The following is a 16,835-nucleotide window of genomic DNA, read 5'->3' on the forward strand; positions in this document are numbered from 1 at the left end:
TTTTTTGTGAACTTAATAAACGAATATATAAATAGAAAATAAATATATATAATACGTAAATATGAATAAATAAATAAATAGAAAATAAATGCGTATAATATACAAATAAATATATATATATATAATAAGTAAATAAATTTAATTCCCCGGTAGAGAGAGGGGGAAAAAATAGCAATGTAAAAATCACGCGCGCGGCATAGATCATCCGGGGGTTGATCGCGCGACGATAGGGCGGCGGGCAAATTTAATTAAAGCGAGATCGCGCCGCGTGTTTTCGTTGCGTCGTATGAAAAAGTTACGGAGCGTTTCCCCGGCTCGGATCTGATTTATTTAAAAGCGCGGAGCCCCCCACCGGCGGCGGGATAAAGCACAATACCTCGGCGATGTGCAACGGGGAGACGACGGTCGACGGGGAGGCGCGAGCAAACAAGATATATGTCCGCGACACGGCCAAATGGATTCTCCATTATTAAAAATGCCCCCGCGAGCACTCCGCGGGCCGTGTGATCCAATTTACTTGAATCTCGGGCCGCGGCCGGATCCGAAAACCGTGGCGACCGAAATAGGATACAGAGGAGAAATGGGCGGCATTAAGCGGGCGAATCGATCATCGCGCGGAGGAGGTTTAACGACCGTGCCGTTACAACGGAGAACGGATCCTCGAGCGGAGGAACCCCTTATTTATCGTGCGCCGGATCTAAGGCATGCAAAACGGCCGGATGATTTATAAACTACGGCTTATCCGTCATTAGCTCGGTCGCGAACCTTCGCCGCGGATTTTTTCAACGATCGATAGGGACACTCGACTATTTTCTTCGTTCGCTTTGGGCTAACTTCCTTTTATTGTTTCGATGGTGTCGGTTGGGGGTGTCATCATTATTGTATTTATTTTATTTTTATTTTTATTGGATTTATTTTATTTTTATTTTTATTGGATTTATTTTATTTTTATTTTTATTGGATTTATTTTTGTATTTATTATTGATATAGTTACTATTATTGTATTTATTATTAGTATTTATTTCACTTTAATATTTCAACCCTTTGTAATAGTTCAATATTTTGTGCTACAGAGAGAATATATTTCTGAAAAGTTTATATTTTACAATAGAATAAACTACGATATATTTGCTGCTTTTAACACTTATGTACATTATATTACAAAACCAATATACTAAAAAATCAGTAACTATATCATAGTTTACAGTATTACGAAATATGATTTCTTTAGAAATATAACCTCTTTGCAGCACAAGGCATTGAAATATCGAAAATAAATTACCAAAAAATTATCAAATTCACGCAAACTTTTCTCTTATACACAAAAAATAAAAAAGGAATCCTACCATAAAAATAAACGTACAAAATCCTGTGTTCCGTAGAAAAAGGACAAGATACCTATTCCGGCATCGCAACTAAAACTGAAATTAGGTTAAACATGAGCGCGATATAATTACGCGATATCAAAGTTGCTCCGTAGCGGGTTTGAAAGACTCGCAATTCCGCCCCTATTCTTCGCGCAAAGCCACCCGGGAATAAACGAAACACGGCGCAGAGCCACCCCCTCCGGTGTCGCCGTCGGAGAACACGCTCGCCGCCACCCCATTGGAGAGCACACCGTACAGAATAAACGCGGATCGGTTTGCATAATGCTACGAGGATCCAAACCGGTCCGCGTCAGACTTATTCACATGGAAATATTCGAGGATCTCACGGTGGTCAGGGATAGCGCGTATGGGGGGCCGCATGGATGCTACTCCTCGGCGAAATGGGGTGGCGGCGTAATTTATCGTCGGGCAATATCGCGTCGGACGTTCGGCGCTCGTAGAATCCACGGGGACGGAAGAAGCCGGTGGCTCGCTAAGAAAAGTATTTTATGGCTCTCTCCCTCTCTCTCTCTCTCTCTCTCGACCCCGTGCACCCCTCGAAGAATTTCAATAAATTGTTTCTTGATTGGGGAAAATAGGCGAACACAGTTTGCGGCGAAATTCCTAACCTCTCCCTCGTCTCGTACCCTCTCCCCTGCATAAATTACGCGTGGAATCTTGTAAATACTTCGTTCGACGGGATCACCCTTCGACCCAGTTTCCCCACCTAAATTATTCCTTTCCACGGGGTCCGCGAATCCGTGTCGATTCTGATAGCTCGGACGCGGTCTCCTCAGGATCGTTCCATGTATTATGTAAATCGGGGGGGGGAGGGGAGAAACAGAGATTCCCCGAGCTCTCGGGGAAACAAAATGTTATTAATGTATTTGCCGGATTCTTCGACGGTGAATTTGCTCGTTTATTGTACGCTGTTCTAGCACCGATTCGCCACGACCCTCGGCGAAAGGTGCTTGAAAGTATTATGCAACGGGGGCGGTTGTATAAAACTGGACTGGATGGCTTAGGTTTGTTTCGAATATACTGTATAGTAAATAAAAAGAATTTTTTAAATAATAGACTTTTTTTAAATTCGTGGGAGTGCCGGTGACGCAACTATATTTTTAAATTGTCTATAAACGTGTGAATAAACACTGAAATATTGAAATTTGTTCTCTTAACTTAATTTTATATTTTCATTAAATAACTGATAAATTGGATAATTATTTTAAATAACTACCCTCAAATAATCATCTCAGATCTCAATAATAATTTCAAACGATCTCAAAACAGAGCAACGAATTACTTAACCTAACATTTCAACTCTGATACTTCAAAATTGCCTGCAGACGTATAAATAATTATCGAACACACCAAAAATTTATATAAAACAAACTGTTATCTCCAAAATAATATCAAATCTTTTCAAACAGTCCATGCAGGTCCAATCTAATTTACTGTTTAATAATTCACAACCCCTTCTAATTCCCGTAAAAGCAAAGAAAAAGCGCGGATATTTCGCCGGAGGTCAAAGGTCGCTTTTCGGGAAGGGTTTGGAATCGTTAAAGCCGGCACGTAAATAAAGAATCTTGCCCGGCGATTTACCGCCGGGGTCCATCGATTCGGCCGATGAAGCGGAGAGGACTCGCTTAATCGCGTCAGTAACGAGGGTAAACTGCGCGCGGGAGGGGGGAAGGGGACGCGGCATACGCGGGGCCGATGCGGCACGAAAAGCGCGTAATTCGCAGAATATCCCCCCGGATAAATTGTACAACCGTAAAATCCTGCCGGCGGCCCGGCGATATCACGCGCGGAAACAATGACCGGCGCATGGACGGGGGTGGGGGTGCCGGCCAGATTTAATTTAACTCGCGGGGGTGATTATAAACAATGCTGCTCGTTGGAACGCCCCCCTTCCACGCCGTCCCTCTTTACCACTGTCTTTGCCTGCGTGTATCTCTCTTTTTCTCTATTATCTCTTTCTATCTATATTTCTCTCTTTCTCTCTCTCTCTCTCTCTCTCTCTCTATATATATATATATATATATCTTTTTCTCTTTATCTATCTTTATATATTTCTCTCTATTTCTCTCTATATATTTCTCTCTTTTTCTCTTTATCTATCTCTATATATTTCTCTCTTTTTCTCTCTATCTTTCTCTCTATATATCTCTTTTCCTCTCTCTATACGTCCCTCTCATTCTGTCCACCTCCCTCCATACATCTCTCTTTAGCGAGGCAGTCGATGCGCGACATTCTCCCCCCTCCCCCCGCGGTTATTGTTCGGGCTGTCACGAGCCGGGGCCGATTTCCATTTAAAAGGAGCCCGTAGCCGCGCGCGGCCGCCGAGTCATCGGATTTATGCGACCGCTTCTGGTATTTTTCATCGACGAGCGCGCGCGCGCGCGCGTAGCTAAAGCCCTGTATGTTAGCCCTCGCAGCGATTTAACACGTTGTCCTGCGCGTCGGACCCGACGCGATCAACCGAACTCCCCGACGCGATCGGCGGAACAGCGTGACGAGATTTTTTTTTTTTTTTGTTATCGTAATCGAAAAATAAATACCCGCACTTGTTGCGAATTAACGGGAATACGCGTCGCGGCACGGAATGTCGCCACCCTTACGTGACGATTATAATAAATGTCGGGGTGGAAAATGTTGTCGTTTAATCGCGATGGGTGTTATTGAGTATATTGAGTGTAGAGTAAATGTATGGTATTAATTATTATGTCAATGTAATATTGATATAATATATAATATAGATATAATATTATGTGACACGAAATGTTATTTCTTCTTATAATTGACATTCTATAATTTTAATTCTACAATAATCAATTTTATAATCGTCATTTTACAATTATAATTCTATAATTTTAATTCTATAATAATCAATTCTATAATCGTCATTTTACAATTATAATTCTATAATTTTAATTCTATAATAATCAATTCTATAATCGTCATCCCCACATAAGAATTTATATACATCATACAGGTGTACACCGCGAGTCAAAACACGTAACCGCCCAAAGGGTTGAATAATAAAAACGAGGGTTTTAGCAGAAACAAGGGGGATGATTTTCTCAGCGAGCGACATTATAGCCGCGCGGTCTCGTCGAGATCGCCGAAATTTTCGTGGATGGAAAGATAGACGACGTCGAGTGTCGGGGGCGTTGAAAGCCGACGACGGTGAAACCGTCGTTAATAATTACGGAGGAACGTTGCGGAACGAAAGCCGATTCGCCAAATGCCGCCCTGCCGCTTGTCGTGCCCCACACGGAATAGTTAACTCTGTGGACTTGTCAGCGGCACTCCGCGCACATAGTCGCTCTCTCTCTCTCTCTCTCTCTCTCTCTCTCTCTCTCTCTCTCTCTCTCTCTTCGCAGCCACGCGACAAACAAGTGCTCCATAATAAATGCACGTTTACGAGACTTGTTGCGTTTTTCCGGGGCGACAGCTCCGACAAGCTCCAGCCAGCTTTCAGAGCAGACGGTTTCCTTGTGCCAATTTGGCGCGCGACGGTGTCCCGCGGTTTACTGCGACGATTCATTATTTTCTTAGCTGTTGGAACGATAATTAATTGCGGATACGATGTTACTAAATATCGCTAGACTATAACTATATCAGTAAATTATAAATATATCACTAGGCTAATTATAAAATTTTGAAGACGTTTGAAGGACTTAATAATATTTTTACAGATTTTTCTAATTAATTGTTAATAATAAAAGAATTTAAGCTTGAAGTCACTAAAATTATTAAATATAGGAAGGATATTCTCCTTGGACTCGTATCTCTTATTTATGAAGAATAGAAATTTCTGAAGGCTATAATCAATTTCCGAGATAGCAAGATACATAAATAAAAATAAATTGCTTCTTTTAAAAATCCTATTAAGTCAAGAATAGTGTAACAATATTATCAACTCCACGATGCATCTTCACAATTTTATATATGAATCCAGTGATATTTGAATAGCACTTTTCGCGTACCTGTACTAATTTAATTCCATAATTATTAACAACATAAAAATAAATTTTTATTCTGCCTAAAAAGGAGGCATTCACAGTAAACGGACAATTACCTCATTAATCATTTCTAAATTACCGTGACGGGCGATGCTCGTCGAGGGGGTCGCGAGCCTCTTCGCGGATCGTTGACGAATCGATTCGTCGGCGGCGAAACACCGCGTTTCAATTTACCGGGGCGACACTTGTTGCGTTCATTAGCCGGCAAATATTTCCCGAGGAAATATAAAAGGCGGCCGCGTTGATCTAATATTCGCAAACACGAGCGACCGAGTCCCTTGACAACTCGAAGGTTTGGCGAGACGACGACGGGAAAGGGAGGGGGAGGGGGGGACGAGACGCTTTGACGTCCCGCTTCGATTTCGAGCGCCACTTGCCGATCCCTCTCTCTCTCTCCCCTACGGCTTTATCGCGAAAACTACCCTGTACACTTCAAAGTAAAATCTTCCGACCGAGGAGGCGGGAGGGGGGGAGAGATGAGCGCGCAGTTCGGACTATCGCAAAAGGCTCGGTTACGTTAGAGAAACCCCCGGAGCAAATTGGAAGCGCGTCGCCGCCGTTCCACGTCGAACGTACGCCGAGATCAATTTTGAAGCTGCCACGAGGAGATACTTAATGACGCCTTTCCCCGGGTAACCGTGTCGCCTAATTGGGTCGCGCTGTTCCGATAGCTCAAGCCGTCCCGCTCTTTATCTTCCTTAACGCTGCGCCTATTGAAGAAGGGTATACGTAACCCGAACCGCTTCGACGTGATCGCGTCGTTTTCATTTTTATTGTGACTCTATTATTATTATAATTATTATTATTATTATTACTGTTACCATTATTATTATTATGCTGAACTATTGCAGAAAAATTAAATTGCTAAACTGTATTGTACCGAACAAATTTAATTTAACCCTTGGCACTGAAATTTCTCTATCACGTTTTGAAATAATATTTGTACTAATAGAATTTGGATTTAAAAAATTGTTACAAGTGGAATTGTGAGTACGAATCACGAGAATCAATTACGTATACATAAAATGCACTCTGTTGTATAAAATAGAAATATTATAATCCAGGGAAATTATTTTAGATTTACAGTAAAAATGGCTTCGAGTTCAAAGGGTGAATTCAACATTTTCGCATCGTTTGAAAAATAGCCCGATGCGAATGTGTCAATACACATATATTGAAATATCTTTGCATTGCTCAAATATGAAAAATATCCCGATACGAATGCGTTAATATTACCATCGCCAACACGATGAAATGTACGACTGTGAACCGTCTTAGTTATAGTAACAAATTCTACGATGAGATCTATAATAAAAGTTCGTGGTTTCCAGGAATCGGACAGCCTCGCGGTGTTCTCGGAGCTGCTCCGTTACACGAGCGTCCGCGAGCTGAGCCTGTGCAACGCCCGGCTGCATCTGGCCGTGCACGAGGGTCCTCTGGCGAGATTAGGGCGTCGCGACGACGCCGGTGCGGAGCTCCTGAGGGCCGCGCCGCCGCCCGCCTGTCCCGCGATTGTGTTCCTCAGGCTAGCCGGTTTCCAAGTAAGTGTAATCCTCTTTCGGTCCAGGAACGTCTGGTCCCCCGCCCCGATCGAAGGCTATGAAAGGGCTTCCGTTCCCCTTCCCTCGCCGCGCCGAGTTTCGTAATTACGAATTTAGACGGTTGGCCGTAACGAATCGACGAAACCGTGGCGAGGGAAGACTTCCGACGGATAACACGGCGGACAAACAACCCGGGCTCTCGCTCTTCTTAAGTAGAGGCATCCGCCACGAGTTCCTCCCGTATCTTTCCCGCGATCATTGCAAATTGGACGAGCGACGCTGCGACGGTTTAAGGCCGGTTCCGCAGCGGTCCTCCGCGATTTTAACGGCGGCCGCGTGCCATTGGGGATCGCTCCGAGTGCTTGCAGTTTCATTTTGACGCTGCCTCGTCTTTGGAGGACCTCGTTCCTGTTCGGGATATTGCTTTTTAAGGGGATGTTCCGGTTCCCCGGGGGTGCGACGCGTTTGTTCAGCCTTCGCGTGGTATGCGAGCTTAGAGTCTCCGCGAAACGATTCCTCGCGATTGTTCAGAGACAACGAAGCTTCGCTGGACAAATATCATTGTTTCAATTTGTTTTGGATGGACGGAGGAATTAGTTTGCAATGAGTGAAGTTAGTTTAGTTTGAAGTTTGTTTTAAGGTAGAGGAAATTAAAAATTCACGTACTTTTAGCTCTATTATCTGGGAAAATTATAATCATAAAATTATAATTACAATTATATAATTTAGAGAGTACGTTCAAGTGCTCCGAAATATGAATACAAGAACATAAAAATATCAAGAAAATCCTATAATTAATAATTAACCAGCGACCTTCTTAATTCCAAGAATTCAGAGACTCAAGATATTCCAAAAAAATCCCTGAACGCACTCTTATTTCCTTTCGCAGAAAACACAAAGAGTAGTTTCTTTTTTAAAAAGCTTCAGAATCCGCCCCTTAGGTTTCTACGGTTCTAAGTGCGTACGCGTGTACCGGAGAAACGGCCAGTTAGGCGTACGATTACCAGCAGGTCCCCGGAGCGCCGAAGTCGAAGTATCGAGTTGCCGAGACATTCGAGCCGGCCCGAACCGGATGATACGTAACTCGAGGCCAAGGATGATTCGTTTGCGGTCTAGCCCGCGGTTGTCCATCCGTGAGGAACTGGTTTCCGGGGACCGTGTCGGCAAACCGACTCGATGGCACAGTCTCGAAACGTTCGCGAGTAAGAAATGCACCGAATTTATTCGGGTGTCCGATAAGTGCGTTTTCGATGCACAATTTGGTATAAAATGCAAGTCTCGTTTCCAGTGACAAGCGATAAGCCCGCATATTTATATAAATACAGCCACTTAGAGTCATAGCATAGCGCGGAGGAAACTTATGGGACAACCTAATATTTGATTGGAACAATTAGGAACAACTAGCTTCGATTAAACGCCGAAGTTTTGGAATTGGAGGAACTCTTGATTACACCGCGGATCGTTGCCCGAACTTTTGTTATCATTTTCCTGTTTACGAGTGTCGCCTTTGGTAATAGAAGATTGAGATAAGGGACCGGCTTTCTCGTTATTAGTGCTGAGAGTACTGATTCTAGTGATTACACCTGCCAGTCTACCTAAAGATATATAATATATGTATTATGTTCACGTAAAATTCACTGATAATAATATAATATCTAGCAAGTGTTATAAGTAATAATTCATAACGAAGATATAAAAAGATAAGAGTGTTATTCAGCCCCTCGAGATCGATATAAAATTCGACAACGATGTTTCATCGTTTAAAGAAGTCGAAAATGTGTCGATCTTTTTAAATTCTTTTAATTTTCCTAGCATTGTAAATAGCGTCCAATTTCTTGGCAACCAGACTGCAGATAATTATGCAAAGTCTCATTTTCATTTCTGAGTTTACGAAGCTTGAAATAAGAAACTTTCTTTCTCGGAAAGAGAAGACAGGCTTCCTATTTTGAAATTTTTATACACAATTGTATAATATTGAATCGTGGAGAAATTATACGTTTATTCTTATTTAATGAATCGGGATATGCTATGCTGATATTATATTAACTCTGTTATCTTTTATTATACCTAATTTTGTCATAACCAGAGTGCAGATATTTATGCGAACTCTCACCTTTAACGCTGAGTTTACGAAGCTTGAAATGAGAAAGTTTCTTTCCCTGAACCAAAAGATTGCAGTAATACTTTCTAGCCAGAAATTTCCATTCACGATGCTACGGATAATGAAGTACACTTCCTAGTCTACCGAGAAATGTTCACTCATTGCGGTATAATAATGAACGAGCCTAGTTCACTTCCTAGCTCGCTCAGAAATATTTACTTATTATTTTGTAATATTGAAGAATAATTCTCAGATTACTCAGAAATTTTTAATCATTATTTTATAATATTAAGCACTGTATAATATTGAAGAATACTTCCTGGTTTACTCAGAAATTTTTCCTCACAATTTTATAATATTAAGAACAGTATGACAATAAAAGATAAAATTCTCCCTTGAACAATATTAACAAATTGCGAATAATGATAATAAATGTCTACTCACTCGTGTCGAAAACGCATGAAAACCGCAGTCGGCCGAAATGAATGAAATCCCCTTTCCGAGCGCGACGAAGGCTATTCACATCCGGGCAAGACTCTCGCGGCACATCCTCGGAGCCGTCGGACCACGCCAGTCGAATCCGTCGGATCCCCGAGTCAAGTGCGGTACAACCATTCATTCCCGCGATCCTCCCGATGATCAGAATTCTCCCGGAAATTCCCATTCGTCTTCGTTACCGGTATCCGGCGACTCGTGAAAAAGAAAACAAAAAGCCGGGGGGGAGGGACAACGGCGACGACGCCGCCGAAGGAGGACGATGAAATTGCGGTGGACAAAGCTGAGCGCATTATTTCTGATTCCAGGTGACAGTGAACGATCGCCTGGCGCTACGGGGCCCGCTCCTGCTGCCGTTCCTGGCCGGCTTCACCGCGCTCAGCGAGCTCGACCTGTCCCTGGACAAGTCGACGATCGGCGGCAGCAGCGGCTCGCTGCTGTTCATCGACGACAAGATCCTGCAACAGTTCTTCGGCTGTCTGTCCTCGCACTTCCGCAACCTGCAGTCGTTGAGGATCAACTTCTGGCGGGTGACGTTGGAGGACAGCGACAAGACGATGCGGCAGATCGCCAAGTACCTGAAGCTGTGCAACCTGAGCTTCCTGAAGGCGAACGGACTGATCGTGACCGACAGCGCGAAGAAGGTGCAGATGGAGCACGTTTTCGTGCAGACGCTCGTCACGCACCTGCAGTACCTCACCTGGCTGTGCCTGGACGGCGTCGAGCTGACGGAGACCCAGGCGTCGAGCGTCGGGAAATGCGTCAGAGACCGGTTCCCCGGCACCTCGTTGGAGATCAGCGCGAAGGACGTCCACGTGAAGTCGGTGAAGGCGTTGGTGACCGCCGCGGAGGAGGGCGGCAGGGCCGAGGTGGTCTACACCGGCGGGTCGAACTGCCGGCTGAAGATCACCAAGGTCCAGAAGAACGGCAAGGCGAAGAAGAAGTGAGCGCCGAGACGCGGGTGACGCTCGGCGAATTTAGAGGATACTTAGTTGGCTGGTCAGGAGGGATCGTCGTGGCCGACGACGGTAGCCGACGATGACACACGAGGATCGTGAATTGGGGGATGATCGATCCGGTGAAACGGATCTTCGGGGCGGGAGAAAGAGCGGCACCTAGAGATAGAGGACGTAAGAGCGTAGCATTAGGACGAGTCGATCGTAATTTCGAATGGCGTGTATCGTCGACGATTTTTAGCCATAAGAGGCAGCCTAGGATGATTAAGAAACGATTTTACGGACACGCGGCGGTGGCGAGGATCGATGGGGCCGGCACACTTTCTGGATCTCCGTCTTACTGTGATTTCCTTTTGCGCGAGCGGGTCGCCCTCCACGAACGACGAATCACCGGGTATACCACGTGGGTCCAGGTGTCCTTGTTTCACGGGTGTCGCACGACCGACAGATTATAAAACAGAGGGGGGCGGCGGCGGCGGGACGAAACACGAAAGAGGCTGTTGCAAACTAGATACGTTCGTTGTTATTAGATGGACTGTAAAATACGACTCAGAGTAATATATTATTATGATTATCGTCATTATTGCGACTCACCGATCACATCACGGATTATTATTGTATTATTATCGTCATTATTATTATTATTAGAGGCATAGGAATTCTTGAATCAGGATTATCGAGTGTTAACACGATCGATTCGACGGGCAATCGACGATCCGAGAGTGAAAATGGCTTTACGGGGGGACGATAGGGGGCGCGTTTGTTGGGTACTTGAAGAAATTTTATAGATATATATATATTATATATTCTATATTGTAGCGCGTAGAGATAAAAAAAAAACGTGTCCGGTGTTCCGCGGACTATTATATTATTAAGAGCGAACGGCTATTGTAAAGAGAGAGAAAGAGAGAGAAGATGGAGAGACAGGTGAAACGAAAGGACGTGCAAACACGACTGCCAAAATCGTTAAATCGTAGACCGCGATCTAGGCCGGTATTTATCAACAAGTTCGTCACCTTTCTAGGGTAAGCGCGCGATCCAGCGATCTCTATTGATCGGCGAACCGGGTGCGATTTTCACGCGATCCTTTATGGGGGAAACTGCGGCCAGCAGACGACTGTATGGGGGTCGCGCTGTTAAACTGCCATGCACCTGTCCGATCGGCAATCGGTTCAGATTCGCGCGACACAGTTCCACGAACCGTGATTTCCTCTTCGGTCCACACGTGCGATTACTTCGCGAAACGGAACGAAACTCTTTTCGATCACCTTTTATCGTCCAATCGCGAGGGGTGCGCGCAGGAGCGTTGCTCGCCGATCCAACGATTCGAGAGTAGGCCGCGAGACGGTCTCGTCGACAGGAGGAGAGGTCCGAGGTTCGTCGAGAGGTTGGATCTTTTCAAAGTCTATTTAGGAGACGGAACTCTTCTTATTCCATTTTGCATCTTTTAATGGGAGCTGAAACGTTCTTGGAAACGATGGACGGTTCTCTTAATATTTAGAGAAAAGTTTTGAGATACTTGTGCTCGTAGAAGTCTTACCTTTTATTTGCAAAGTACTGAATTTGTTAAAACACCCTTGTAACAATAATTTGTGATCAATTTTTCATATTTAAGTAGACAATTCAGCGAGATCTGACAGATTGCTCTTGAAAGCAACAATTTTAATTTAAATATAGAAAATTTCTCAATGACGAAAGCAGTTGCTTTGTTCGTAATTAATTTTCATATTTATATGTGCAATTCACGGTTGAAAGAAAGAAATTTCTCAATAAATTAAAAAATAAAATATCGCGTCAACCCTTGAACATCTATCTACACTGTTTCTCGTATTACTTATCCTGATAATTGACGTACCTCGTATTTCTTCTTTCGAAGACCACGGCAACCCGGATGGACGGTTCTCCGGCTCGAGAAGTTCGCGGACTTTGTTTCAATGATCTGTTCCAGCGTTGAGGTCGACGCGCGACGGTTCGCGCGAGCCCCCCTCGTTAGGTATCCCAGGGGCAAGCGTTCCTCACGATTTTTCATTTTTGATAGTTTACTATGTGTATATAAAAAAGACGCATTGATCGACACCGTACAGGGGCGGACGAGATATTTAAATGTACGATCTGTTATATTTGCGAGCCGTTTTAACGATGAACGCTGTGACACCGTGCGGGCGAAGCTGACGCCCACGGTCGGATCGGCTTCAGCGATTTTATTATAAATATTTATGTATTTATATGTGTATACATATCCTTCAAATAAATGTAATATGTGTTTCAAGCGGTCCGATTATTTCCCGTCGACCATCCACCATCTCCACGTCAGAGATAATACACTGTTTAATTAATGAAACAGTCCCGCGAATTTACAAAACTGTGAATTTTTCATTGGTCGACAAGAGAGACAAGTATAAGTATTGTTTCTTTATTATTTACACTCTGTCGATGCTGAGGTTCCTCCCCTTCCGTCCTCGTTCTATACAATAATGTTAATAAAACGTAACAATAAAACTTCGTAATTTTAATAACTCGTTCCACTTTCATCCTGGAAAATCGCATGACGCCTCGCAAATAAAAGTGTCCGATGTCCGTAATGTTCTCTCGTCTTTTTGTACACGCACGATTATCGTATAGAAGAATCTCTGCCGTGCTTAAATCGGTTCCCAATCGCTGCTGCTCCGTGCAACATCACAACTTCGGCCGTAACGCCGGTAACACCGCCCTCGGGCGTACATGGAATGTCCTGATTATCCTTACGATTCACGCAGAGCCGTGCCGACGATTCTCGGTGTTGTTAGTAAAAATTCTATTCGACTTAAAAAAAAACGCAATCCCGTTGAACTGTTCTTAATTTAAAGCTTCGTTTATTTCCATGCCATTTTCGCGCAGCTATGTTTCTATCTGTCTTATTCGTTTCGATAAATTATTTTCCGCTTGATGGGTCATCGATGATGATGTCGCGCCGATGAAAATGATGCGTTGACGATTGACCGTTCTCGTGAAAAACATGTGATACAATGTCATGCTCGTTTCGTAAAAGTTCGCGGATTCTCTACGGTACACTCATTTTGATATTACGCGAAAGTTCGCTCGCGGAGCCCCAGGTTGTTACGTTTCGTTTATCAACTATCAAAGTCGACGGAGTTTTAGCTCCGTTCAATCTGTATTTTCGTACGAATCTAAATTACTTGCCAGCAGCTATATTACCTTTGGAGTTACATGTCGTAACAGGCCCGAGCACTGCCTGAGCACTGAATATCAATCATCGCATGATCGCCGCTTGATCGTGCGTACAACATAAATAGAAATATCGAGGACAGCGTGACTTCGCAGAAACGTAATGATCTCGATTTTATATAACATGTTATAAAGTTGCGATTCCACACACTCTCTTTCGTTAATAATGACTAGTTGTCTACATAACGCTCGAGTTCCGCGTTATAAATATAACGATGCGCACAAAAACTTATGGCGACAACCTAATGCAAATTAGAAAACGCTGTTCCGACGCTAGCCCTGCGATCGTAAAAAATCCTAATTAACATTATGCACCAGTAGTAGTTTCATCCTAAGATTTAAATGCAATCTTATGTAAAGGCTTCGACGAACAGAGATACAAAAGTTAATCTGTGACTTACGGTGGCCGAGTTAGTTATGGTATAATCGTAGTTTCCGTAAAACGAAGATCGATTTCTTTTTTTAATTCGGCAAAGAATAGTCGTTCAATGTCCTACATATGTACAATAGCAAAAAAAAAAATGAAGGAATGAGAGTTGCAAGTGAAATGTAGTCGTTGGTATGTTCGGATCCCGGTGTCCTGTGACGGTCTCAAACAATTTGTAATCCGAGCTGGTATTTACTGTTACTCAGAACAATGCGTCTGCACAGCTTCAGAATGGCAGGGATGTTCTGCAACACGGCTAAATTCCTGGTATGCTTCTGGCAAACCCCGCAGACGGATACGGTCTTGGAGCACTTGTAAGAACACTTCATGACATTAACGTCTCTCCTAGATCACATAGGTGCCGAGTCGAGCTGAACCGTTAAATGCCTTACGCCAGCCGCTTGGAATATCATCTGCGTGTGCGCCACGACGTACTTGGGGTCCACTGTTCTAGCCACTTCCAACTTCAAACACCCGACATAGACGTCCGAGCACAAGGTCCAGAAATGCGGTTCTTGTACACTGTACACGCCAGCCAATTGGGTCACTTTGTTGTAACACTGCGGCAGAACGTGGTCCAGCGCCGTCGGCTGCCTCTGCATTAATATTTCCCATGAGTCTTTCATCAGCGAAAGCACACTTAAAACTATCAATACTGCGATCAACATCGAGCAGATCGGATCGGCTATGAACCAGCCGAACAGGCGCATCAACACTGCGGATACGATCACGCCGACGGATCCTAAAGTGTCTGCCAGGATGTGCAGGAACACTCCTTTCATGATCTGAGAATTTGTGCCACTGAAGGAAGGATCGATCTCGATGTCGAGGTGATCGTGGCTGTGACTGTGGTTCGAATGGGAGTGTCCGTGGCCACCGTGAGAATGGGAGTGAGAATGGCCATGGCCCGATCCATGACCGTGCCCGTGTCCATGATGGAACACGTATATTCCTACTAAATTAACTAGCAGCCCCAAAACGGACACAACGAGGAGTCTCTCGTGTTTCACCTCTGGCGGTTCGATAGATCGTTCTACGGCTTCCGACATGATGAACAGGGCAATGAAGAATAATAATAGAGCGTTAACGAAGCCTCCCAACACCTCTGCTCTAACGTATCCGTAGGAATACCGTTCGTTCGCCTTCCACTTCGTAATAACGGATGCAGCTAGGCCGAACAATAATCCGGTGCAATCAAAGAACATGTGGAAGCTATCCGAGATCAAGCCCAAACTATTCGTCCATACTCCGTACAATAATTCAACGAACGCGAACGACAGATTCAGCAGCAGAAATAGGAACAAATTCCTAGTGTTTTTGTCCGAAAATATCAGATGTTTCCATCCTAGTAGCTTCTTCTTTATCCGGCTCCCCAGATTCCTCTGGTCTTTGTGCGAAAGGGGAAGCATTTTTCAAAATTGCCAGGGCTTTTTTCACAAATGATCTCCCTATAAAAGACAAACTTCATTAATATGATACATTCGGACAAAAATGTTTCATTCAAAATCATAATCAATCTTACAAAACCTTTTTAATTTCGTCCAGAAGGTTGGAAGCTGTTATTGGAGCCAGCAGGGGATCTAGAAAACATTAAAATAATTATTACTCCCACTTTTGTACGCAGCTTTCTAACGTTTTCTTCGTTTTCATGTTAATAAATTCAATAAACGGTGATACCTTTTTAATACATGTTCGAGATCTATTCATAAACAATCTAACATCGAAACACGTGTTAAAGTTATCGTTCTCGTCGGGTCTAAAATTGATGGGCGTGTATGTACACTTTTGTGACTGACTGTAGATGCTACATATGTTACTCCGAAATGTCGTTTTTCTGAATAAACATTGCTCGATTGTTTCAACATGCACAACGATAGAACAGTTTACACGCGAATTACACGCGTCGTTGAAAACAATTGTCAAACATAATTAAAAATATGTTGCGAGCAAAGTCGCTGGCCACACAGCTGATTATATGAGAAGTTTGCTTTATCAGTGAATAATACCGGTTGGATCAACACCCGTAATTGTGCCTCACGAATTGGTCGCAACGTTCTAAAGAATCTTTTCGATGACGGACTGATTACGGTTACCACGATCAAACATAGACCTATTAAAAAGTCGCACCAAATAAAAACACAATTGACACGTCACAACGGTGAAAGGTATCTTAACCTTACAGGAGCCCGACTTATGCGATGGAAAATACCTTTTTAGTGCGAAGCTGCGTATAAAAGCGAAGACTCAGGATGGATTTGGCGGCATCAAATGGTATTCTTAAAGCAAACGCATGTTGCGAACGCGTCAAAAAGGTAGAAAACCGGGCTCCGAAAATGCTTGGCAGAGCGCCATGCTTAACACGCTGCAGCCACTCCTGAGCCACAGATTACGTACTACACTAGGCATGAAACTATACACTTCCTATGGAGCCTAGGATATGCCTGTTGATTTCGGCCACGAAATTAAACAACAAAATTAAACAGTTAAAAAATTATGGCAATATTTAAAATGTATCACAGTAGAATTTAATATACGTATCTAATATTATAAAATATATATTATATAAAATGTACCAAAAGCCACTGACAATCGGAAACGCGGGGTTTCTGAAGTCGTTCAAAGTAACATTTGCCTTAGAGCAAATTCTGTCCGTGGCTTTGTTTGCGAGTAATTAATGAAAATTCTGTGACCAATG

General features: G+C 43.5%; 2 protein-coding genes across 5 annotated transcripts in view; one reads left to right on the forward strand and one right to left on the reverse strand.

The window, feature by feature from the left end:
* LOC144468825 (uncharacterized) overlaps positions 1–12,341 on the forward strand; it is a 101,031-nt gene extending 88,690 nt beyond the window's left edge. Inside the window, exons 9-10 of the mRNA XM_078178577.1 lie at positions 6,727–6,936; positions 9,841–12,341. Of these exons, the coding sequence (XP_078034703.1) occupies positions 6,727–6,936; positions 9,841–10,479 (849 nt within the window). The 3' untranslated portion in view covers positions 10,480–12,341. The remainder of the gene's footprint in view (positions 1–6,726; positions 6,937–9,840) is intronic.
* Znt86d (solute carrier family 30 member 7) overlaps positions 1–16,513 on the reverse strand; it is a 21,531-nt gene extending 5,018 nt beyond the window's left edge. Inside the window, exons 1-4 of one of the 4 annotated variants that reach the window (XR_013493875.1) lie at positions 16,350–16,513; positions 15,668–15,720; positions 13,684–15,588; positions 10,629–10,647 (exon numbers count right to left, since the gene is read on the reverse strand). Coding sequence is in view for 1 of the 4 variants with exons in the window: in XM_078178578.1 (XP_078034704.1) it covers positions 14,491–15,549 (1,059 nt within the window). In the remaining 3 variants the exon portion in view is untranslated. Of the gene's footprint in view, positions 1–10,628; positions 10,648–12,411; positions 12,531–12,885; positions 15,589–15,667; positions 15,721–16,349 lie in introns of those variants that run through there. The other 3 variants (XR_013493873.1, XR_013493874.1, XM_078178578.1) reach the window with 3 other exon arrangements.
* Between the last annotated feature and the right edge of the window lie 322 nt (positions 16,514–16,835).

The sequence above is a fragment of the Augochlora pura genome, chromosome 4, assembly GCF_028453695.1.
Source record: "Augochlora pura isolate Apur16 chromosome 4, APUR_v2.2.1, whole genome shotgun sequence".
Classification (NCBI taxonomy): Eukaryota; Metazoa; Arthropoda; class Insecta; order Hymenoptera; family Halictidae; genus Augochlora; species Augochlora pura.